Genomic DNA, 24,535 nt, shown 5'->3' on the forward strand with positions numbered 1-24,535 from the left:
AACCGGACTGTTTCACAATTAGCCAGTTTACACCCAATAACCCCGCTTCAAACCACGACAGCAAAGCTAATGAAAAGCCAATGTTAGCCAATGGCTTTTGCTCACTGAATGGACCGTTTACAAGCGTGCAACCAAAGTCCGCTCAAATGTGATTGACCAATACTACAAACAGAAACCACAACGCTTCCGTTGACCACATATCCTGCATTCATTTGTTTATAGAGATTAACAGTCATTGCAAGCTGTTAACATACATCTCGAAGCACAGCAGTGAAGCTGCTTCGCCTTTTTTTTTTTTTTTTTTTAAGAGACCAAATTCACTTTGTGAAAATATGGATCTGGCGATGTTCTATTGGGGATCGTTACATCCAAATGAGCCCAGACCTAGACATTGACATTGACATTGACCGCCATCCTCCATACCAGGGGTCTCCACCCTTTTCTGAGAGCTCCACGATCAACCGGGTAAATCCCTGCTCTATACTGTATGTCGTACACCAAAACTCGACCAACGCCGCCGCAACTGTTGGAACTTCTTTAATGTCATTGAAATTTGCCACCACACGGGACGCCGATTTGTCAGGCTATCAGAGAGGCTGAGCAAATCTTAATGCGAACAGTGTTTCCAGACTGTAATCATGGCGATCACTCGCACGGAGGCAGGGTAGCCGCACAGAGCGTGGCTGTTAATTAATAGCCTCGTTAAGATTAACTTCCATTCTTTTATCTGTCCTATGTGCCACATCGCGCCAGTAACGTCAATCAGACCAGATCTCGTCTTTCACCCTCCTCTCTGCAACGCCTTTCATGTGTGTGATTATTGCTCATGACAGTGTACGTGCACGCTTAATGGAACACGGCCAGCAAACATCCAGCAGGTTAAACACAACAAATACCTGACAGAGAAAATATATAAACATGTGTTTGCGTGTCCCATCAAATAATCTGCCTTCAAATGAAAAGTACAAATGCGTATTCGTGAGAAATTATTACATACATTATCCTCACCATCATTTAAAGCCATCTTTCCTCTTTTCCTTGAAGGATTTTGATTTATTTTGATTTAGCTGTCGTGTCATTCATTCATTTTTTTTTTCAATGCCTGGAGAAACATAATTGCGTTTGTTTGTTTACTCTTGTTTTTGCCATGCACTCGGGCTCTCCACAGGTTTTCAATGTTTTTTGACACACATTACTTTGATTAAAAACCCGTTCAGTGAAGAGCACTCATCGCGCCGAGCGCTCCGAGGTGACCGCCTGATGACAGTGACATCAATAATCGCTTCTCGGGGGCTAATCACCTACAGTACATGGAGGAAGATGACCGACAAGGACAATGAACAATCCAAATATTGGAGATGTGGATCAAGAGGACGATAACCACCTTATTATTAGCCATAAATCACACAACTCCAAGAACCGAACGGGTATTACTTTATCATCTAAGACTCTCCGGATCACCGTGGCCTGTAAATGTGGAACATGGAGTCCTGACGTCCGCCGTTTGAGCCCGGGTGTCATTTCCCATCTCTCTCGCCACCCTTAAATGAGTGGCGCTAGTAAAAGGCAAACTGCTCAAAGACCGGAGTCTTCCTCAAAGACGATTAACATTTTTTAAATCAGCATGTTATCTTCCTTTTTAGACGGAAATCTGCACACGGTTTTAGAAAAACTACCAATAACTGTATGGATCTAATTATTTCTGTCACACTTCAAAAAATAACCTCTCATGCTTTTTGAAATAAGAGAGAGATAATGATGCAGAATTAGACCAAAATAACACCGTAGGAAATTTCACTTTTTAGAAACCCTTTCCCAAAATGTACCCTTACATTAACCAAACAGATTCTGCTGTCTCATCTTATAACTAACCAAAGTTTTAATTAGCTGCCCAGGTTTCCCCTAATCTCATCTTTCGTGCACGCAGCTAAACAGGCCTTAACAGTAATCTAACATTGCTGTGATGAAGGTGGAACAGGCATTTCCAGTTTGACATACTGAAATCAAATTCCCCAAATTATGACAAAATGTTCCATGTCTGCGCCCATGTGGAGACCCACAGCATATTATACTAATAACTAAATGAATATAAAGTAATTATACAGACAAATTATATACTGTAGCATATCTGGCAAGTTCAGAAATTACCATATTGTAATTATAAAGTCTTTCCTCATCCTGCTTCCTTTCACAGTTACAGAATTTGCTGTCGATCAGTTCTAAAAATCTCACTTTCCGTAAACAGGTTTTTGTTTGTCAATCAAGCAATTTTTTTAAATTGTTTTTGTCTTTATTAAAAATGATTTCTTTTTCAAAAATGTGAAGTAAATCACTTTGAAACTAAATGCACTTTAATGATCATGACCAATGAAATACCACATACCACTCCTAAACTAACACCAAGCATTTCATGTAAAACACAACAATAACAACAGCCCATATAATGGATATATTCAATTATAATTTGTGTGTATTTGCTCGCCGAGCAATCTTTCAGAACTAACGATTCAGTCTGATGAAGTCGTATCTTAATGTGAGTCAGAGCTGCTTTTTGTAGAGCTGCGGTGGAAAAACATCCATAAGATCACAGGTACACATCAAAAGGAGGAGGAGGAGGAGGACGAGAAAACCGCATGATGCAATTTTCTTTCATTTTAAATTCTCTGCATCAATATTTGGGTAAGGCTCGCCTTCTTGAGGAAAGAGCAAAACTGAGAAGGTAAAATGTGCTGCTTTTCCCTTCCAGGGCTGCTCTTTGTAACCGTGAGGGAAATAAGTCCTCATCAGTGACGGGACGGGGAGGGAGTGGGAGGAAGGGAGGAGGGTTCAACGTTTGGACGAGCGGGACGTGAAGTGAAAGGGCAGGCCTCCTCAGTGGTGGGAATAAATACTGCCGCCGCCAGTGGGAAATGCTCCATTTGTTTAATGTGCCATTCCCCGAAGTGGAACCCCTGTAATCCTACAGACACGCTAACCTCACGGTGTATACCGCCCCGCTGGAATTTGATCAGAGCTAAAACTGTTTACCGATGTTTGGAGCCTGACATTTATTGAAAGTGGCCTTTAGTAAAAGTCATAGCCAAAGCGTGAAGAGGGTTTCTGATGAGCCCGTGAAGTTTCTCCCGTCGTCTGGGCCAATAAGACAGCTGGTGTGTTCGTCCAGCAATATATCAGTCGCATCGGCTCGGGAGACGGCCGCCCTCCGAAGACTCAACTTCTCAAACGCTTCTCTCCGTATCAACTTAGACGTGCACAAATGAGACGCACTGCGAAAATTTTGAGTTAAACTGGGGGTTTTGCTATTTAAGCCCGGAGACGATTTCAGGACGCTGTCGATTACAAGAGCTCGTGGGAGATTTACGCGCGCGGCCATTGAGCTGATGGCCTAACGCGGCGCTCACGTCGTGTTGCACATTGTCGTAAGTATGAGCTTCCAATTTCTAAACAGCTTTTTACAACCGAAAAACTTCCAAGTCAAGATTATGACCGGGCGAAAACTTATACATCCAACTTGGGAGTTTTTTTTTTTTACTACAACAAACAAATGGAAGCCTCAAATCAGCTAAACACACGATGTCACGCCGACGACGCGCAGCATTTTAGGACCCCACACGCAACTCGCCAACGTCTACCGCCGCCCGAACCACACGACACGCCGGTGTGGCTGCAGACTCGGAGCCTTGTTAGCTTTTAAACGAGCCGAGACGAGCAGACAGCACGGACTGCACAAATGTATTCACATCACCTCATGCGACCGGGATGAGTTTGACTCATTACTGAGTAATACGGAGCTGAACCGGAAAATTCGTCCGCCGCACACCGTGGACGTCCCGCGGACGAGACGTTATCGTCACGTGGCATTTGGGAGAACCTCGCTGTCGAGAGCGAGTTGCCTTCGATTTGGTTCTGCAGCTTATGTGGTGAAGCCAGCGTTGCCGTTCCCGTCGCTATTTCAGCTGACGGATGGAGCGTATATATATCTGTTTGCAGGATTTACATCATTCTATGAAGTGAGACCTCAGAAACTAAACTAACTCAAAAAATGATAAAGGCCAAACGGGCCAAAGTCCAAATTAGATTTTTCCATTTCTGCTTTCTGAAAAGTAGGAAAAATTCTGAGAAACAAGGAGACCATTGTTCATACTTCTTGTAATGACAAACTTCAGGCATAACTCCATGTCACCATGACATAAGTACATTGTATTCTCATATAGAACTACAGATTTGTCCACCACATCTATATGCAGTAGCCTCTTGTGCACAGTGAAAGAGTCAGATCATATTTGTTTACTTGTGCATGTCATTCTTTCAGTGTAGAGGTCAAACAGAAGCACAGGCTCGCACTGTGTTTATCATCCATTATTAATGCTCGGTACTGTAAAAAGATTTAATTTCAGCTGACCTTGTCTTCTAGTCAGCTTCACTAAATGACTTCCTGTGTTTTGGGGTGGAAAGTAAAAAAAAATGTATGCTGTAGATAGATCTCTGCAGAAAGGGAAAGAGTTAAGACAGCTCTGTCTTACAACATGAGCAAAGTGGCGCCGAGCGCAACGCAATAGTCCATGGTAGTTTGAGACTGACGCATGTCATGGTACCATCCAACGCCCACGTCATTTGAATCGCAAATGTAAATGTTGGTCTTAAAATGAGATGTGGTCGGACGCATTGTTGGCGCATTGCCGTCTAAAAGAAATTACACGACGGACCAACAACAGTCTGGTTTTAGGGAAATGATTAACTAAGATACCATGTACAAGCATTTTGAACCATGCACCTTACTTTGCACTCAGATTATCCACCGTTAAACTCAACCCATCACCCATTGGTTTGTGAACTGCCATTTTAGAGCCTTGCGTCCGGTGTTTTGACAGTCGCCATATCGTCTTTTTTGGAGCCAGAAGTGACCATATTTGGTCGAGCTGGGGAGGAGCAAGAGGAAAATATAACTGAGGACACTATAACTGTCCGCCTATACCGAAAATCTGACTGCACCCCGGGCAGTTGAATCAAATTAAACACGTCCCAAAACATGCCTCTCTTGAGGCCCAATATCTGATCATTTATGGGATTATTTTCAGAAGGACTACCAGAACACTGATCAGAAGGAGTGAATTTAGCAAATGACACCACAATGATTTGTGGAAAACATGAATTGACTTTGTATTTCATGAGAGAAGTTGATACTTTTTGAATGGGAGCCTATTGGAGCCAGAGGTTATTTGGAGCGAGCTTCTAGTGGCCATCAGTGGTATTGCAGTTTAAAGCACTTCCACGCTGGCTTCACTTTTCCGACCCAGAGAATACACCCATTTTTATATAAATATAAGCAAAAGTGGATTTGGACACGCCCTAAATGCACTTGCCCCATGTGATTTCCACCGTGCAACTTAGACTGTTAAAACAGAACCGAGGTGTTTTGAGACCAATCTCTTGTGGGTTCATTCTGGTCTGTCGGTGTCTTGATCTTAATTTTTTTCATTTTTGGTCCGTAAATTAAATCTCCTTGAGGAGGTGGTATTTCTGCATTAAAATCCTGTCAGTATTAATATCCGTGGAGATTACAGATAGAGATTCTCAGCCTCATGCAAGTTGTGATTAAATTCACAAACTTTTAACCCACTGTGCTAATTTTGGAAGTGAAGACTAAGACTTTAATTTACATTTAATAAAATTAGAATATTTTAAGAGTGTGTCTCAGAACGGATGGTGAAAATTCAGAAGTACGGAGTCACCGAAGGATATAAACTTTTCTTTTTTAATGTATTATTTAAATGTACGTACTGACTCTGCATAACGTCATGTAAATGATGTAGTTTAAATGAAGTACTTGGAATGATGGGATGCCATGTAAAGTACATCTGATCATCTCTATGAGAAATAAAATAGCCACAAATGATCCCACAGTGCATTTAACTAGCTGCATTACAGTCCAAAGCTAATTAACATGAAAGCCTCAGCGTCTCCACTATATTATATCAGTGTGTGCTGATGCCCGTCTTAAATAACGGCATGACGCAGGCACTACATCATACTCCGCTTTCTTGTCTCCACATGTAACATTGTTAGATGTGTGGAGAATGCTGAAAATCTGGTAAACCTTCTCCACAGTTTCTGGCAGAAGAGTAGATTTCAGGCGAGAGCTAAAAGTGTATCAATAGTCAATATAGATAATGTCGCTTTTGTTTTCTCATTTTAAGGAACGCAAGTTTCCCTGCTGCAGGTTTTTGTGTGCATGTGATAAGAGTTTTTTTTTAGTATTTTCATGACAGAAAAGTTTCAGGGACAGTGAAAAACACCTGAAAACCAATTATTCGCTCGCACATAACCCTGTTTTATTAGCTAAGATTTACATTTGTCAAGCATCAGTTAACCAATTAATCTGCCAGTTCTTTTCTGAAAAAATGTGTGAAAAATGTCAGAAATGAATGAAAAATTATGTTGCTAAGAATCCATGGTGACATCAGATGTCTTTTATAGTTGAGACTAAGAGTCCAAAACTGAAATATCCTCAGTTTACAATGTTATAAAATGAATAAAGGCACAATGAAACAGCTGTTTTTCAGGGGCAATTTTTGCATCAAAAATGACTAATGAGCTGATTATCAAAAATAACTGCACACGAGGGAACTGCACACTGCACACCAAAAAGTTCAGAGGCTGCTCAACGCACAAAAACGCTCGTAACTCAAGTGCTGATGTTGATCAAGCAACGTAACTTGGAATATTTACTCTCAAAGGTTGCAGTTTCACGCTGCTCCACGCACATCACTGAGCTGTACACCGTTCGCGCGCAACAGGAACAGTACCGGAACTTCCTGATTGCCCCCTGTATCATTTCTCTGGTCTCTTTAAGACAGACCTCTAAACCTTTGCACAGAAAATGTCATGTGTCGCTACTGTCAACTGGGAGGTGATTTTTTTTTTTTTTCTGCTTAGGAAAAGAGTCACGAATAATAATTGTGCTCAGTTTAAGACACATTTCCCAGCTGAACTTTTAAGTCAAACTGTGCTCGTACGCTGTATCACATGCAGTGCCAATTTTTCGTGTCAGATGGCCACATGGGAGCTTTCCTCCTGACCAATCTAGTTATGTGCTGCAGTCTGTCCGCTGTATGTTTTAAACATAAAAGCAAAAGCAGATTCAGAGTGCAGCTCTGGCTCCATGACATTGTGTGCGTCTTCACTTTAGCTGTAATTACATTATAATTTGTGTCCTTTTCATTAGAGTGCAAAATAAAACATAGTGCAGTAACAGTCCCCTTCAGAATCTAAATGACTGAATTCACAACAGCTTTTGTAAAAAAAATTAAATGGCATTGGTCCCATTTTATGTATTATTCTGTCATTATTTCTTTAAGCATTTTTCCTATTTTACTCATTGATAATATATCATTCGGCAATAATATTATGCCTATATATTTAGGTTATACACTGTTGTGCATACACAAAGCGGTGTATATTTCCATATTTACTGGAAAGAGATAGTTTGGTAGAAATCCTGCAGGAAATTGACATTTCCTTAAAAAAAAAGACCTTTATTTTCCATAGATTTATAAAGGAAACTAGTAAATCATTTTAATTGGAATTAACAATTGAAAACTGTTTGTAGTTTCCTTATTATTACTATAAAGTCCCTTCTGGGAAACTACCAATAAAAGTTATTATTTAATAATGGACCTGTAAAATTTGCATTACCATAAAATACTTTAAAAGGAAACACGTGATGCAATCAAATTTGACCATAATGAAGCACTATAAACACAAAGCACAGGATTTAAACCAGCCTCCTCTCGACAGTGTGATTCCCTGAGCATGACTTGTGAACAGGTCATGCTCCTGAATCGACTCTGTATGGCAACCTTCATGCTTCAGTTTCAGTAACGTCAAGCTTGAAATGAGCTATACGTAACCAAGCGCTGCCTGACAACAGAACTCTTCTAGTAAAAAAAAAAAAAAAAAAAAAAAAATGTTTTTTCCATAACAATAGTCCACTGAGACTGACGCTTGTTTACCCAAACTAAAACATATTTATTTTGGCCGAGTGTTAGAGACAACCAGCTCCAGATTTGCCAGAAAACTGTCACAAATGTATGGTTAAGAATACAAATAATACTGATTTTAGATTTTCAACATGGCTGTAAATTTTACTTTTATTTCTTTTCTTTACACAGACACTTTCTGTGAATATTAAAATTGGCAAATGTTTTTTTTTTTCCCCCAGAAGCCATGAGTGGACAAATTGTACAAATACATCAAAATTACAATTCCTAAATAAGATTCTCTATTTGTCTGAGGGACTGAAACAACAAAGAGCCACTGACTACTGACTGAGCCGCATGCAGCTCATCAATGAGACGTTAAAGGTCTTGAAGGATGTTACGTCAACTTCTCCACCTACGTACCATAACTGACAAACATGTCCATCGCTCAGCGCTGGCATTGGAGTATGAAACCCGAGTCCTGTGCACTGTGTCCTTCCTTTTAGCTCTTTGGGGAAAGACTGAAAACAGAGCCCCCCCCAAAAAAAGACCACCTGGATTATGAAATGTAACCGAAGCCCGGTGCGCTTGAGAAAGAAAAGAAAACACGAGGATAATGCCATCTCTTATACGCTACAGACTGCGCTGCTACGATCCAAAGGGATTATAAACAACTCAAACAAGCAGTACTACTTCAAACAATAAAATACCTTATTAAACCCCAACATGAGAGGGCCTTTGGGGAAGAAGACTTTTGATGTGTACACAATCCCTCCAGTAGTGAATATATTTAGTCTCGCACCACAAAAAAAAAAAAAAGAGCAAGTCACTCTCCTGACTCCATTCTTCATTCTGAGGGAGATCAGGAGCCAAATTCAATAACAACCTTAGATCATAGCCCAATCCATCTCTGAATCATCCCATACTCTTTGCATAGCCTCAGCCCCTCGGCATAATTTAACACTGTCAGACTATGAACTCATCTCCGTCATAGAAAATGAATGGGCTGGGTTCCAAGAACAGGATATCTTCACAGAAATCCCTCAAACTTCTCTAGAGCCACAGAATTTAACAGAATTTTGGCTGTGTGTGTGTTAAAATGATATCTACTTGCAAGAAAGGAAAAAGAAAGAACTGAAAAGGAATAAAATTTGATCTGAAAAGAGAGGAAATCATTATTCTTGCACCTTTTAATTTATATTGTTTGGAAGCTACAACCAATTATCCTTTTGTCCAAGAGTAAAGTTTAATACCGGTAGTATTGAAACGGACGTAACATTTTTATGTAAAGGTCCGTTTTGTTAGAAGAATCACGTTTATCGAGTCGGACGAAAACAAAAGGAATAGAAAGAAAAGGACGAAATGGATCACATATGAGACACACTATTTAAGAGAAAATCAAACAACATGTTTAAATTCCACACACAGAAAATGTCCTTGATTTAGTTCCTTGGTTCATATGGTCTTAAAAAAAAAAATAATAATAATTTAAATAACTGAAAAAATAATAAAAAAGGCAAAAACAAATTACTACTGAACAGCATCTGCACCAGCCAAGATCCACTTATCCTTGTTGTCCCTGAAATTGAATGGACGCTTTGGGGTAAGAAAATAAAAAGAAAGAAAATTGATTCAGCCCCCAGCGTTTTTCCATACAGTTATTGTGGTTATGGTTTTATGAATTAGCCTTGGTTCCAAAAGTGTGATCCTAACTGCATCACATTTCCAAAATAAGTCATGGGGAGTCAGTAATGAGGGGGATAGTTTTGAGCACTGAGGCATCTGAGCTCTGAATCTTGCAATTACACTTTTATAGCCACGCCTGCACCTCAGATGAGGAGAGCGAGAGTGTCAAAGTTCACTTCTTTTATTCTACTTTTTTTTTTTAATCTCAGATCATTTGGTCATTAAATGGTTTTGAATGAAACACAAAAGAGTAATAAAGCTCAGTTTCCCTGACTGCACACTTTCATGATCAAATGCATTTTGGTTGTTATAAAGTATGCTAGTTCAATGGCCCGTGGCATAGCCATAATGTCCCTAATGATTTGGTCCTCCATTTTGATCGAGAGTGAAATATCTCAACAAATACAAGATGGACAGCAATAAGGTTTTGCACAGACATGCGGATTTCTGCTGACAAAGTTGATGAACTTTTGACCTTTTCTCTAGTGTCAGCATTAAGTTTATTCATGGTTTCCTGAGGATGGATCCTGATGACTTTGGTAATTCCCTGACAATGCATAGTGCACACCAAGCAGGTCAAAGTTGTTACTTATTGAGGAAAATACATTCTCAAAATGAATTGACATTCATTCCAGTTCATATATTCATGTTCCCAGAAGATTCATCTCAATAACTCTTGGGATTCCCTATTTTTTTTTCCTAGAAACCACAGTGTTGTCATATTGAGGTTTGGGTGAAATGTGCCAGCATCGATTAGATGGATTGCCATGAAATTTGGTGCAGACATTTATGTTTTCCGCCGGATTATTTGTTATCTCCTTCAGCGCCATCATCGAGTTAGAATTCGATTTTTGTCCAAATCTTTGATTAACGACCAAATACCTGCGAAATTAAAAGCATTTCCATCAGCCACTGCTGTAATTTGTGTTTGGTGCACATTAGCAAATGTAAACAAGCTAAAATGCTAAACTAAGAAGGAGAAATGGGGACATTGCAAGTGCAAAACATCAAAATGTCAGCTATGTCGATGAGAGCAAGCAAGCATGCTGATGTCAGTATTTAACTCAAAGCACCACTGAGCTTAACAACAGCTTCACAGCCTCTCTTAGACACTTAGATCTCATTTGCACCTGGAAATAACACGCAATCTTTGTCTTTTGATATTTAGATAAATATAAACACATGTCATCCAAGGTTGGACAGGCCAAACAACACCCGGAGGTGGTGTGGTTTGCACTGTGATCGTACCTCAGCCAGGTGTCAATGCAATCAGTGTGTGACCACAGTCTCCACACAGTCAGGTTGAAAGGTCACGTAACTCCCCCTCTTCTTATGTTGCCTGGCAAAAGCTACATGAAGAAGCTGCAAGTCTTCCCTCACAAAAAATGATTTAAAAAGGAACGATAGCAGCTCAATGCTGCATCTAATTTTGCAGGCGAGCTCTGATCATAATGCAGACAGAGTCTAGATAAGGAGTAGGCTTATTCCTGCCGGGTGTAAATGCTAATATTTGTGGATTCAGATTGATAAAGTATGCACCGCATGTTAACAGCAGGTATGAACGGGTCCTTGGTCTTATTATTCAAGAGACAGACTTGAGAGGAGAGAGTACATGATTCACCAAAAGCACCAATCTGCCCAGATGATAAATAATAATAAAAAAAAACTTCTTTCCAGTACCACATGATTGATAGTGCAGCCCCATTATTAGGCAAGAATAAAAGCTCAAATTAAAAGCTGAAATTTGACTTCCTCTGACGCAATTAGTGAATACGTGCAATTAAATATGAAAAACTAAGGAACTGAATATAGTTATTCAACCACAAAACAGAGATAAAAAATAAAAAAAATCATAATTAATGCACTTCTCTCCATTGTAACCAAGTTCACATTTTCATCTCTATCTTTGTGCATTCAAAACAGGAAAGAAAACCCCCAACAAAGTACGCATTATCTTTGTGTTCTCCTGCCAAGCGCTTTTTTTTTTTGCACAATGAACCGCTGACAGTATCTTGGACTGCAACCAACACGGTCTGCAAATGATAAAATACAACCCAAAGAGCAAAGGTACAGAGGCACCGCTGTGAATCACCAACATTAGCGCGATGACTGGCTCATACAATACCCTAATTGCCTCCTGCTACTATGCACAGATTCTTCTCCGCAGAGCGGTGAACCGCTGCACGTCGCATTGCTATTAAAGTCCCCAAACATTAACGCAGCAAGAAAAAGTTGAGAAAAAAAAGTACGGTTTGAACACATTATTAAGAAAAAAAAAAAAATCAAAGCGTGACACGGCTTGCGATGAAGCTTTTGAAGCTGCCACCACATTTGTGTTCACTACGCCCCGTGTGATATATACATACATATGAATGAACGGCCATGATATGGAAATAAGCCCTCCGCACAGCTTTCAAAGGGAGGTTGGTGTATGTTTGTCATGCTTTTTCAGACTGGATGCCAAGAAAGGAAGCCGTATAGTAGAGAGGCTATACTAAGAGCCTTTTCCAGTACATGTAGGTCATTTCTCCTCCCTGTGGAAATATAGCCCGTTTTAGGATTAGGGGCTATGATTCATTATGACTGAATTTAATTACAGCGAGAGGTGGCCAATGCATCCCCGGTTTTAGCATATTAGGGTCCCTTCATCCATTGGATGGTAAATGTCTGGAGGAGGGTGTGGGGGTAGGGTTGAATAAAAAGTGTGTGTGTGTGTGTGTGTGTGTGTGTGTGTGTGTGTGTGTGTGTGTGTGTGTGTGTGTGTGTGTGTGTGTGTGTGTGTGTGTGTGTGTGTGTGTGTGGAGGTGATGAAGGAGGAGGTAGAAGGCTTCAAGTTACTTTAGCAGAGCTGCAATTTCAACACGTATTCGCGCGCACACACACACACACACAGACATAAAAGCAGATTACTGTGAGTAATTAGGTTAAGGTGAGAAAGTCAGATAACTCGTTTATATATTTCCTTCAACCTTTTACCAAAAAAAGAAGAAGAAATGTCTGACGTGAGAAGAATTCCAACCGTTGATATCAATCACAATCTTAACGAACAGTTTGTTATGGTAATAGAATATGTCTGATGGACCTTGACAGCTCTGACAAATAACTTCAAGCACCCATCCATTTGCAGCAATTACCATCTGGACATTGATTTGGATATTTAAGTTGTTTTTTATTTTTGTATTTATCTGTCCATCAACAAGTAGAGAAGACTTTACTGCCTTTTCCTGATCACGCACCTTTTGTGAACCCGGTTTCTCCCCTACGCCAACCACCGAAATAGAACAGATGTATGAAACAGCCTCCCACAGGGATTTTACACAACAGTATTGCACCAAAGTGCTTCACAAACAAGGACACATAAAAGAAAGCTGGAAAACAATAAATGACAAAATCACAGCCAACAAGTAAAATGCAACAGTTAACAGTTAAATGCAAAGATCAAAAATATTGGATAAAAGTAGCAGATAAATTAAGTAACAGATAAAATAGTTGTTTCAGGTTAAAGGTAAGTATGGAGAGAGGATTTAAAAGAGGGCAGGTAAGTTCTACAGGTAAGCTATTCCAAAGGTTTGGAGCCCGAAAAGCAAAAGTTGAGGGCCGCAATGAAGTTGACATTTTAGTGTTCGTGAAACGTACAATTGTATGGATTCCTGTCGTCATTCATGGTTCCTAGAGGATGAATCTGAATTACTTTGGTAATCCCTTGACTGTTCCAGTAACATCATCAGCATGGTAAAGTTTTTACATATCCACTGACATGTAACTAAATCTTTAAAATGGACTGGCACTAATTTTGATCTATATATTCATTGTTCCCAGAGGATGAATCCTAAAGACTTTGGGAATTCCCTGACTTTTTAATCTAGAAACCATCAAGTTGTTGTTTTTAATTTCGGGGGAAATGTGTCAACAACTGCCTGGTGGATTGCCATGAAATTTGTGACAGATATTCATGTTCCCCTCAGGATGAACTGCTATCTCATTTAGCATTATCACCAGGTTAAAATATCAATTTGTCCAAAACGTTCCAACACATTTCCACCAGTCTCTGTTGGAATTTGTGTGGAGTGCATATTGGCCCACGTAAACATACTATAAAGGTAAACAAAGATGGAGAATATGGAGAATATCAATACAAGAGGCGGCGATAACTTCAAAGTTAGACTTGTATCGAGCATTACATTACCTCTGGATGAATAAAGATCATTTTGGTCCACCATCAAATCAAAATGTTAATCTTAAAAACACCTGCAGAACAAATTACATTCCCATCAGCCGGCTGTGCTTTGTGTTTACTGCTTATTAGCAAATATTACCGAGCTAAATTATGATGGGCAGCTCAGTATTTAAATATAAACTCACACTTGGAGAGGCAGAAGGAGGACATATCAACTTGTAAGTATTCTAATTTTTCTTTGTAAACTGTCACCACAAACTAATTGCATCATGTGGTGACGCTTTGTGGGTGGTTGAAAGATTATAGTGAAAAATCTAATATTGATTAAGTATGCTAATGATCAGCCTGCAGAACGAAACAAACTACTTATGTAATAATATATAATAGATATGTATGTTTTTTTTATGAAACCATAATTTCAGCCCTCACTTTCCAATGAGCTGAATTAATTCTCAATCTTTATGCAACCCTGGGGTACAAGTATACCTGGTTGCATTCCTTCAACGCTACTTTCCAACATGCAACAACTCCCATAAATCCAGATAAGGTTACACTTAACACGACAATGTAATTGGCTTTTTCCTTCAGAAATGCAGTTGTTTTAACCAGATTATTCTAACTCCCTTAACCCGAAAGAGGAAACCTGTTTTCTCGGTGCGATGGAGGTTTCTGAAATTAGGCTGCTTGTGAAAGTGGGGAACAATCAGATTAAAATGGAGCTTTGTTGTTTGTTGGAATCATATTCGATGGGGTTTTGATAGACTTCAAGCCTGCAGTCTCAAAAGCAACAGTGGGTGATACATAATGAATCAATCTCAAAACACACTTGACACAATGAGCAACTCTCTGAAGGTATCTGGAATAGAGGAGAAATAATAGAGAAGGGTGTGGGGGGCACTTAGGATCTCTCTGATCGTACTTTAAGGAAATATTTCTATTACCTTACGTCTCTTTGTCTAGTGGCATATGAGGCCGTATGAAAACTAATTCCAGAGACACTGAGATTGAAACTGCTTTCATTTCATACAGATATTCATGTGAAATGCAATTAGTCAGTCCATGAAAAACGAGCGGTCTTCGACTACGCCTCATTAGATCTGGAGAACAGTCGAGTAGCCTCTGCTCTCAGCCGTCTGACCAACACATCTCTCCCGCGCCTCTCATATCATGTCTTTTTACGGCCTTCCAACCAGCTAAATATCTTCATAAATTTCAGAAAAGGTAAATGGTCCTCCCATCTATCTTTAAAAACTCCACCAAACTGTCTACGAGGAACAGGAGGCCAAAATCTGACCAGCTTCTTTGTATGTATTACGGAGAAGTCGGTTTGCCTGAGTGCAGCTGAGCCATGCCTACTTTATTCACAGAGGTGGAGAGGAATGCTTGATACCGCCGGTATACCAAATGCAATAGTCTCTAGGCCACCTGTTATCCACTTTGTAGAGGAAGAATGGAGAGATCTGAGAACTTAACTTTTGTGTGTATTCATAGTACGTCAAAACTCTCAGCGCACGCTTAGGACCTCTCCTGAATTATTCAAGATTGAACCTGTTGGGGATGTGGAAAATTCAATACATCAGCACTTCAGGAAACTTCGGCAAACCCCAGGTTCAGACAAATAAATAAAAAAAGAACATAAAAGAAGATATAGACAGAAAACAAAATAATATAGGCAACAACTTCAAACTACTTCATTACTCCCTCTACTCACCTTATCCCTTAACATTTGAGATACACTGGTACTGGCTCTAACGAGGAGTATTTATCTCTTACGGCACATTCAAAGGCATGAAGGATACATGTCTGAGCATCAAGAAACTACAAAAAGTTTGAGGAACATCGTTAAAGTGTAATACAATAGAGAATGAACAAAATCAAGCTCAAAACAATAACTTAAGTTTGAGAAAAAGGTCTGCGATCCACACGTCTTTCGCCTATTCTGACTCAGACTTGTCTTTTTTTTGTAGGAAACACAGTGCAATTAAAGTGTACTGTGTTTAAAATGTTGGGCTGTAGTTCTGTATCTGGAGAGCAACATCTTAATTTGACAGATCTACAAGGAGTTCATTCAAGGGACATCGAGTGCGAGAGCAGCCACGAAAAAAAACACGAACAGTCTGCCACAACCTTCAGAGTCTCAGCGGGGATTCAAAGGAATGTTTCAACTAAACGTTATCTACCCGATCTCCACTGATGTCCCTCTCAAACGTAAGACACGGACGACATGAATCAATACTGGAAATGCGCGGGGAGGAGGAAGGCAGCAAAACAAGACAACAGTTTTCATTATTGATTGGTCAGGGCTTCACATCAGATATCATTTTAATTATCCTCGCACCCGACTTGTTGGCTAAAGTTTTGTCTGGCCTTAATGACACTTCAGGAATGAACCAGTATGAAATCGCAAATGAAGATCAAGTCGGACGGAAATCAGATCGCCGTGGCGATCGATTCCCGGTTCGACCGGTCTTGAACAAGCGCACTCATTCGGAATACACAAAAATACATTTTGATTGACATCACGCAGTTAACAGCAAAGCTTCCCCCCGACTTACACCTGACTGGAAGTTTTAATCGGCCACACCGGCTGAAAATCGACACCAGATGTTACTAACTTGCTTAGCTGCACTTAGACACCCCGTCTCACGTGAAATGTTTTGCACCGGTGTGACGATGTTCTTAACTTTGCGTGATCGGACTCGTTGTGAGTTGAAAGTCAGTAAAAGTTAGATCAATGAATGAACTGAATCAGCTCGAACTCCAAAACGAGGCTGGTAGCCACAAATCTGGGAATTCTGAGAGGAGACTAGAAGGATTACGTAGAACTGATTAAGACCTCACAGTGAAACTCAATTCAACGACTCCACCTCTAGCAAAAAAAAAGACTAGATGCTGCCAAAAAAAAAGACTAGATGCTGCCTCGACTCAGAAAAACATAGTTTCTTTTGTGCAAATTTACATGAGAAGTCAAGAACTTAAAATTCAAATGTACCAAGAAGAGAATTTTATTTTTGACACTGTGACCATGTACGACAGACAATTCGACCTGACCTGGAATCAGTCCTATTTTTTCATGGTAAAGGAATAGTTTGTTATTTTAATTAAATAACAAGTTTTGGGCAGTGTAGGTCTTGGCCAGGCAACTTCCTAAAGTTTCTCCTGGTTACCAAGCAACTGCTCAGAGCCAAGAAACAGCCTGGCACAAAAAAACAAAACCCTTTGTCTAATTGTCAATTATGCACTTTGGTTTTTTGCTCACCAATTAAATAAATGAACTACAACAAGAATCACACATTTTTAACCTCTTTTTTGACTATGTATTAATCCAATCACATCTCCAACCAACTTTTGTTCCATTTGGTTTGGCATGGCTTATTGTTTAAGAATCATATCTGTAAAATACTTTAAGAAACTTATATATTTTCACTTACATTTCCAGATAAAGCACAATATATTTTCTATATTAATAATATATGCATTTTTTTGGAGTATTACTTACTGCTCATCACCACGTGTATTTTTTTTGTGTTTTTTTTTGTCTTAATATTGTTTTTAACTCCCGACAAAATATAATAATTCCTTGTATGATCATTTTGTCTTGGATCGCCACGCTGCTCTTTTCTCTCTCTGCTCTCCCCTCATATCAACCGTTTGAGGCAGATTGGCGAAACATTCTGAGCCTGGTTCTGTTAAAGGTTTTCCTTCCTGTCAAAGAGGAGTTTTTTTCCCCCTCCTGTTTGCTCTTGTGGGATCGATTGAATTGTTGGATTCCTTTGTATAATGTTGTAGAGTTCTGTCGTATCGACTTTGCAATGTGAAGTGCCATGAAATAACTTTTAACTGTTATGACTTGGCGCTATATAAATACAATTTAATTAAATGGTATAATTTAGCATCAGCTATCAGTTACATTAGGTGGAATAAATCAAACTAATGAATCTGAGCTGTCAGTAGTTTTTTTTTTATTTTGATTTTAACAACAGTAAAGCGACTTCAAAGTTTCTGTGTTTACAGGTCGAAGAAATTCTCTGCCGACACAGTTTATTGCCTGTTTTGGTCTTGAATCCGTCTCCATTTAAGCTGCACTGCCTTGACTTTGCCCTGACCTCCTTCTGGACGTGAACTTCACTGGACTTACTCTAAAAAAAAACACAAAAAAAAACACACATTGTTGACTCCAGCCCTGGCCCTACATGTGAGACGGAGTCCGAGTGTAAACAATGCTCCTCTCCTGTCCTCTCTCCTGCCCCGGCTGATAACTACCTTCTTGTCTAGTTTACGCTGCTGTTTTTTTTAATTTTTTTTTTATCCTCTTTGATTCCCCGGCTCAGATAAAGGCTTCCCCACCGTCCCGCAGGCCCCCAGGATGCCTCACGAGCTCCCCGCTATGTGAGCTCTTGTCCCCGGGTAGCGTGCTGTATGATGTCCCCTCCCCACCCCTGTCAGCTTGAATCACCCTCCTCTGCTGGCTCAACACGCCGCTCTCACAACTCCCCAGCTGCACCGATGTGTTTGCGGCACCAGCGAGTGTGAGTGCGATGCTATTGAGATTGACCTTTGCAGTAGCGCCCTGTGCTCTATGATTCTAACCCATTTGACAGTGAGCGCTGCGTTGAATGCTAATGAAGCAGCCGGCGTAGTAACATGTCCTGTTCGCCCCGGTGTAATTATCTGTGAGAGGTTTGCCTTCTGCCCAGGATGCACATTGTTTGATTATGAAACTGAATCACTGTCATGTGCAACACCAGCTTCTCGCCGCAGGGGCGAGAAATCACTGAAGATGATGGCTGTTGCAATAAATATAACACGAGCTGGACGCACGAAAAAAAAGAAAAAAGAAGAAAATTCAAGCGTGAATTTGGAGTCAGACGTGAAGGTTCGACGGCAAGATATTCTTCCATCGGGAGATGTTTTCCGGTTTCTTGCTCCTCATCGGGCGTCGTTTTATTTCGCGTTGGAAGGAGACCCTTCGCGAGAGAGAGAGAGAGAGAGAGCAACGGCTAATGCCGCCCCCGAATGCAGCTTGAATTATAAGGTGAAATAAAAGTCCGTCCATTACTCGGATGGTTAGTCAGGCTGCCAATTTTGAAGACGTCTCTATAAATAAGTGAGATTTCGGCATACGGTCTGCGTCTGTGCGCTCGTACCTCTCGTGATGTGGAGCGTAACTCTGCCTCAAAGGCGGGCGAACATTTCTCCAGTCGCTTGGAAAATAAACAGATCGACAGTATGAAAAAAAAAACAACAAAAACAAAAAACAGCGCGGAGGACTGGCTTTTTTACTAAACATACAGAACAGAGGGGGGAAATATTCCAAAAGTTTAAAAAGCAAGGAGAGCCGATGCATAAACGAAACAAAGATCTTAAAAAAAAAAACTAAAAAAAACTGCGCGCCTCCCAACATCGCTTATTCAGCAGACGCTCCACGCCAGTACACCTCAGACACTTGGAAATACTTCGTCCCACGAACACGCTGCAGAAAACATTAATCACGTCATGCTAACCAGTAAGTGTTTGTTCAGTGGATGACTTGCTAGAGCGTTTTTCGCTTCTTTAAATACGGGCGTCACCAATTTGCGGGCGGGCGGGGAGGGGGGGGGGCAGTTTTGGACGTTTTTTTTTTTTTTTTTTTCTTTTTAATGTATGTTTCCACCGGCTTGATGCGACTTGCAACTGATTCCAGGCCAGTACGCTTTACCCGAGGCTGAGTGCCAAGGCATAATGAGACATTTGGTTGTGAAATTCAGAATCTGACAGAATGCATTAAAGCCAAGCGGACTGCAGATGCAGAGGGAGCAGCCGGGCCAAAATGATGACTTCCCATTTCCTACCGACTATATCATATTTCCCCTTCGCTTCCAGCCAAACAAATGACCAAATTGTGCAGCGCCTGCGCCATTGTTTGGACACAGATTCCTATTGTTTGTCATATTAGATACCCTGATACATTTGACAAAAGCAATTACCGCCCATGTCACTCTGGTCTTTTTTTTTTTTTTTTTTTTTTTTTTTTTTGTGCCTATAACTTGCCGGAAATTTTAGAGCTGAGTATGAAAAACCAGATTCGTTTTTACAGAAGCTACATGGAGAATTCATTTCTAGTAAGGTCATTTTCTTGACATGTCAGGGATTTCCAATGTCGCTCACACTGAACCACGAGGTCAGGGTGTTCCGCCCAGATTTATTTTTATTGTTATTATTTTTTTAACAACAGCAGCAGCAGCGTGCCCTTGTGATACCAAACAAACACACACTGTGTGACAACTATGATCAAAAGGAACAAATAATGTGACAGCTTCTCAAGCTCCCGGGCAGCCGGCTCTGCCCGCAGGGAGTATATGTATCAGATTCTTTTTTTTTTGGGGGGGGGGGGGGGCAGATTTCTGAAAGGGTTAGATTGAGCTTGGCCACGAGGTCAGATGTAAAGATGTAGCCAGTCTGACTTTTTACATGCCTGCTGCTGTGTTGACTTCGTCCCCAGTCTTGCCACTACCAAGCATCGGAAAAAACAAACAAAAATACAAAAGGCGGTTCAATCCGTGTATGGGAACAAACAAAAAAATTAATAAAATAAAGAAAAAGGGGCTCGCAAATGAGTTTGTGTATATTGCATGTGGATAAGCAGATCTCTACACATCTATGAATAAGTAATCAGTCTGTTCACGTCCTTTGGGATTTACTAACAAGAAAAGCAATCAGAGACAAGCATGTGTAAAAGAAAAGAGGCACTCGAAATTCCTGACTGCAAGAGCTGGCCTTGCTTTTTTAACTTTCAAAATGGCCAACAGAGGACAAGGACAAAACATCCGAATCACAGAACACAGCACAGATGTTCACGAGCAAAACAATTCTCCCCTCCGCGGTCGGATATAACAGATATCTGGGGATGCACAGATCAGACGAGACACTATTTTACATTACGGTGGACACTTGGACCGGAAAATGACCTTTAGCTGAACCCCAGTAGTGTCACAAATATGCTCATTCTGATTTAAATGCCCCCCCCTCCCACACACACACACACACACACACCCCAACATCCCCTCTGGCAAAAAACACAGCGGAGAACAATAGGACAGTCAAATGTATCCTAATTCCAGCTGGAGACACTAATCCGGTTCAGAGACAGCAAGGAAATGGGCTTGTGAGAGCAGACCCAGCAAATACATGCAGATGAGAATGATTATCCCGCAGACGAGCGGAAAGATGAAAACTAATTTAATAATAAGACCAGAAAATTCTCCAAGATAACAGGGATCTGGAGACCAATCCAAGACCCATCTGGCTCGCACTGCACAGGCGAGAGCTGTTTCCCCCCCCTCAGCAGGAGCTGTCCATTCACACCATGGTGCTGAAAGCTGGCGAGCCACGTGGGTGCACACTGCAAACCAACAGTTTACCAAAAGACAGCTCTGACATTAGTATTTGATTTAAAAAATGATTGTAGATCTTAATTACGTTTATACTAGACAGTTACTTCAGTTTTGAGGGGCTGGTTTCTGTATTCTACTTGAGTAATGCTCAATATTTCTACACTGCGACATTTCAGCTGTAACAATTATACGGTTGACTTTTTAGGTCAATGAATCAACAGCTATACATACTCGTTACTTCTATCCCATTGGAATAAAACTAGCAATAAGTATATCTTGAGATACTTGAGTATTGCTTTATGTATTTACACTACTACATTTCAGTGGTAACAATATGCTTTTTACTTTTGATATTATTCATTTGACAGCTATAGTTACAAGTTACTTTGATCCCATCGAACTGTAAGTAACTATAAGTATATTTTGAAGTACTTGTACCTCTATTGTACTTGAGTATTGCTTTATATATTTACAGTACTACACTCAGTGGAAATACGGTACTTTTTATCTTTCATGTTCTTCAGCTGTGGTTCTTAGTCACCTTCATCTCTTATGACTATAACAAACTATAGCTACTTTTTGAGGTACTTGTACCTGTATTTTACTTGAGTATTGCTTTGTATGTTAACACTACATTTTAGTGGAGATGTTGTACTTTTTACTTCTCGTGTTATTAATTTGACAGCTACAGTTATTAGTTACTTTCACCCCATATGACTATACGAACTAACGAGCTGACGAACTAACTAAAATACTTTTTGAGGTACTTGTACCTGTATCTGCTTTATATATTTACACTACCACATTTCAGAGGATATATTCTACTTTTTGTGTTGTTTTATTTGACAACTTTAGCTACGAGTACAACTTGGGTCTGTAACTAAGTATATTTTGAGGTACTTGTATTTCACTTGACTGTTTCAATTCTATTCTCCCTCGTGCTTCTTGCCTACTACGGTTCAGGGACATATTCTACTTTTTACTTCTTAGGCTGCATGTATTTCACAGCATGCATGCTGAACAGCATATAAAATGTACTCTATTGAGTTGGAAAAGGGGTCTCATCTTTATTCGATACTTTGGCATCTCTATATTTCAACATCCCCTTCAACAAGTAGTACACACACACACACAACAACATGTGATAGTGTAGGAAAGAAATGCAACGCCATTTCAAAGATTGTGGCTTATAATGACATTCAAGTTTATCTTTAAAGCTCGCGTACATTTAAACTGTTTATTAAATGTGTATGTGAATCATTATAACAGCATCCGTAACTGCTGTATAGAAAACACTGTACAGTGTCTTGTGGGCGTGAGCTCAAACATTAACACATGAACAAATCCTTAGAGCGTGTTATCAAATATTTATCAGCTAGTTACACACCCGTTAAGTAGGCTGAATGTTCTTGTATCTGCCAGCAACTACATGTCAGTGTGGTATAAAGCACGTCCTGCTTACATACAACATGTAAATGCTTCAAAATGTACCTTTGCACATTTTCTTGGTACATTTTACTATTAAGATATAAATTTGGAACATTTCCTTGGAATGGAGCTTTTTCTTTTTTTTTTTTTTTTATACACTGTATTTTATCTATATTTCTTCCACTGTTGGTCTCCAGTTGAGGAAATGTGATCACTAATAGAACAGCAGCGTTGTTAAGTCTCATAAAAGCATAATTAGTCACTTTGCAGTCCACCCTCATGTTAACTCTACCATTTGCGCCTTGCTTTTAAAAGTCACATGGAGGGTTTCTCACTTATTTACCTGTCAAAAAAGGCATCACTTTGATCCATCAGCTTGCACCTTGGCAGAGCTCCTACTGTACAAAGGCACATTTCAGGAATACATATACCGTTTTGGTTTTTTTTTCCTTCTGAGGAGTGATTACAATGCAAATTACACCGATCTCCAAAACACAACTGCAAGCACATACTTCAACCCGGCTGCACTCAAATGCAGAATAGTTCTGTCTGTTCGTTTGTTCAACATTTTATGTAGGACATTGAGAATATGCGGAGCTGCGTGAATCTCGACTGTGTCCCAGATTGTGTGCAGGTCATTAATGTAAGCGGGTATTGATATGTGTATTATCGTACAGGTGCACGAAAACCTGCAAAAAAAAAAAAAAAATAGGCCACGTGCAGATGTGAGAATCTGTAATTCTTTTTTAACCAGAGAAACGTTCACGAATTCAAAATTTCTTGCTTCTCCTGCATGCACACAAGAACACAGTCAGTCACTTACCTTGCCAACGTAGAGTGGTTCATTCCCTGTGTACTCCTCCAATACGAAGAACTGGTTCCATACCCAGCTGCGCTTGTGCCTGCGCGGGACGTCCCAGGGGTCTGGATCAGAGTGTGGGGATTTCTCCAGATCCCCAGAGCTGGGATTCAGCCCCCAGCAGCCCCTCTCCCGCAGGGGAAGCAGGAGGGCCAAGAGAGCCAGGGCTCTGCATATGCCTGAGAAACACCACCCCATCATTTGGGTGCCCTCCAAAGGAAGAAAAAAAAAACAACAGAAAAAGCACTGAGGCCAAAAGAGAAGCAAAAAATAAAATTAAAAAAAAAAAAAAAAGGCAGAAAAGCTGAAATGTCAAAACCCTCGGGGGGCGGAGGAGGTTTATCCACACAGTTCTGACCCGGTGTTTCACCAGAAAGCAGAAGCAGCCAGACCCTGGAAAGAGCGGGCAGGTTGAAAAAGAGTCAAGCTCTGCATTTTGCTGTGTTGCTCTTCTTTTTTTCCTGATTGGAGACTAAAAGTGGGGTAATTCCCTCCACTTTGGAGCCAGAGAGCTGACATTAAAGCCGGCTAACAGGGTCACCGGCGACTGGGGAGGCTTCAGCACAGGGCCTTTATAATTGGCACCTATCAGAACAGAGAGAGAGAGAGAGAGAGAGAGACAGAGAGGAGAGGAGAGGGGGGAAAAAAAAGAAAAAAGAAAAGACAGACACAAAGACATAGAAGGGGAGAAGAGAGAAAGGACCGTCAGCAAAATTGCCTGCGTGACCGCAGTCACTTTAGACAGCAAGTAATGTGCCTGCTGATGCAACGATAATGACATTTTTTTTTTTTTCACCAATCATGACGAAATTGGTCAAAAAGGAAAAGACAGTAAATACGGTGACTTACGATCAACATGACGCCCTTCACACGCACACGCACAGACACACACACACACACACACACACACACACTCACCTCCACGCGTGCCGAAGAGAAAATTTGGGCGAGGTCAAAGTATTAATAAGGGTAAGATGGAGGGGGAAAATGACCCCTGCTTTTCAATGCACGCAGGCGATGAGATTTCACACCG

At 40.4% G+C, this 24,535-nt stretch overlaps 1 protein-coding gene across 1 annotated transcript in view; it reads right to left on the bottom strand.

Moving 5' to 3' along the window:
• The window catches only part of LOC138619757 (cadherin-7-like), a 110,271-nt gene that overhangs the window by 79,495 nt on the left and 6,241 nt on the right, over positions 1–24,535 (bottom strand). Inside the window, exon 2 of the mRNA XM_069696484.1 lies at positions 23,467–24,087. Within this exon, the coding sequence (XP_069552585.1) occupies positions 23,467–23,703 (237 nt within the window). The 5' untranslated portion in view covers positions 23,704–24,087. The remainder of the gene's footprint in view (positions 1–23,466; positions 24,088–24,535) is intronic.

This window comes from Brachyistius frenatus, unplaced genomic scaffold (assembly GCF_029030835.1).
Source record: "Brachyistius frenatus isolate BFR_SWC_R1_liver_20210118 unplaced genomic scaffold, ASM2903083v1 Contig_21, whole genome shotgun sequence".
Classification (NCBI taxonomy): domain Eukaryota; kingdom Metazoa; phylum Chordata; class Actinopteri; family Embiotocidae; genus Brachyistius; species Brachyistius frenatus.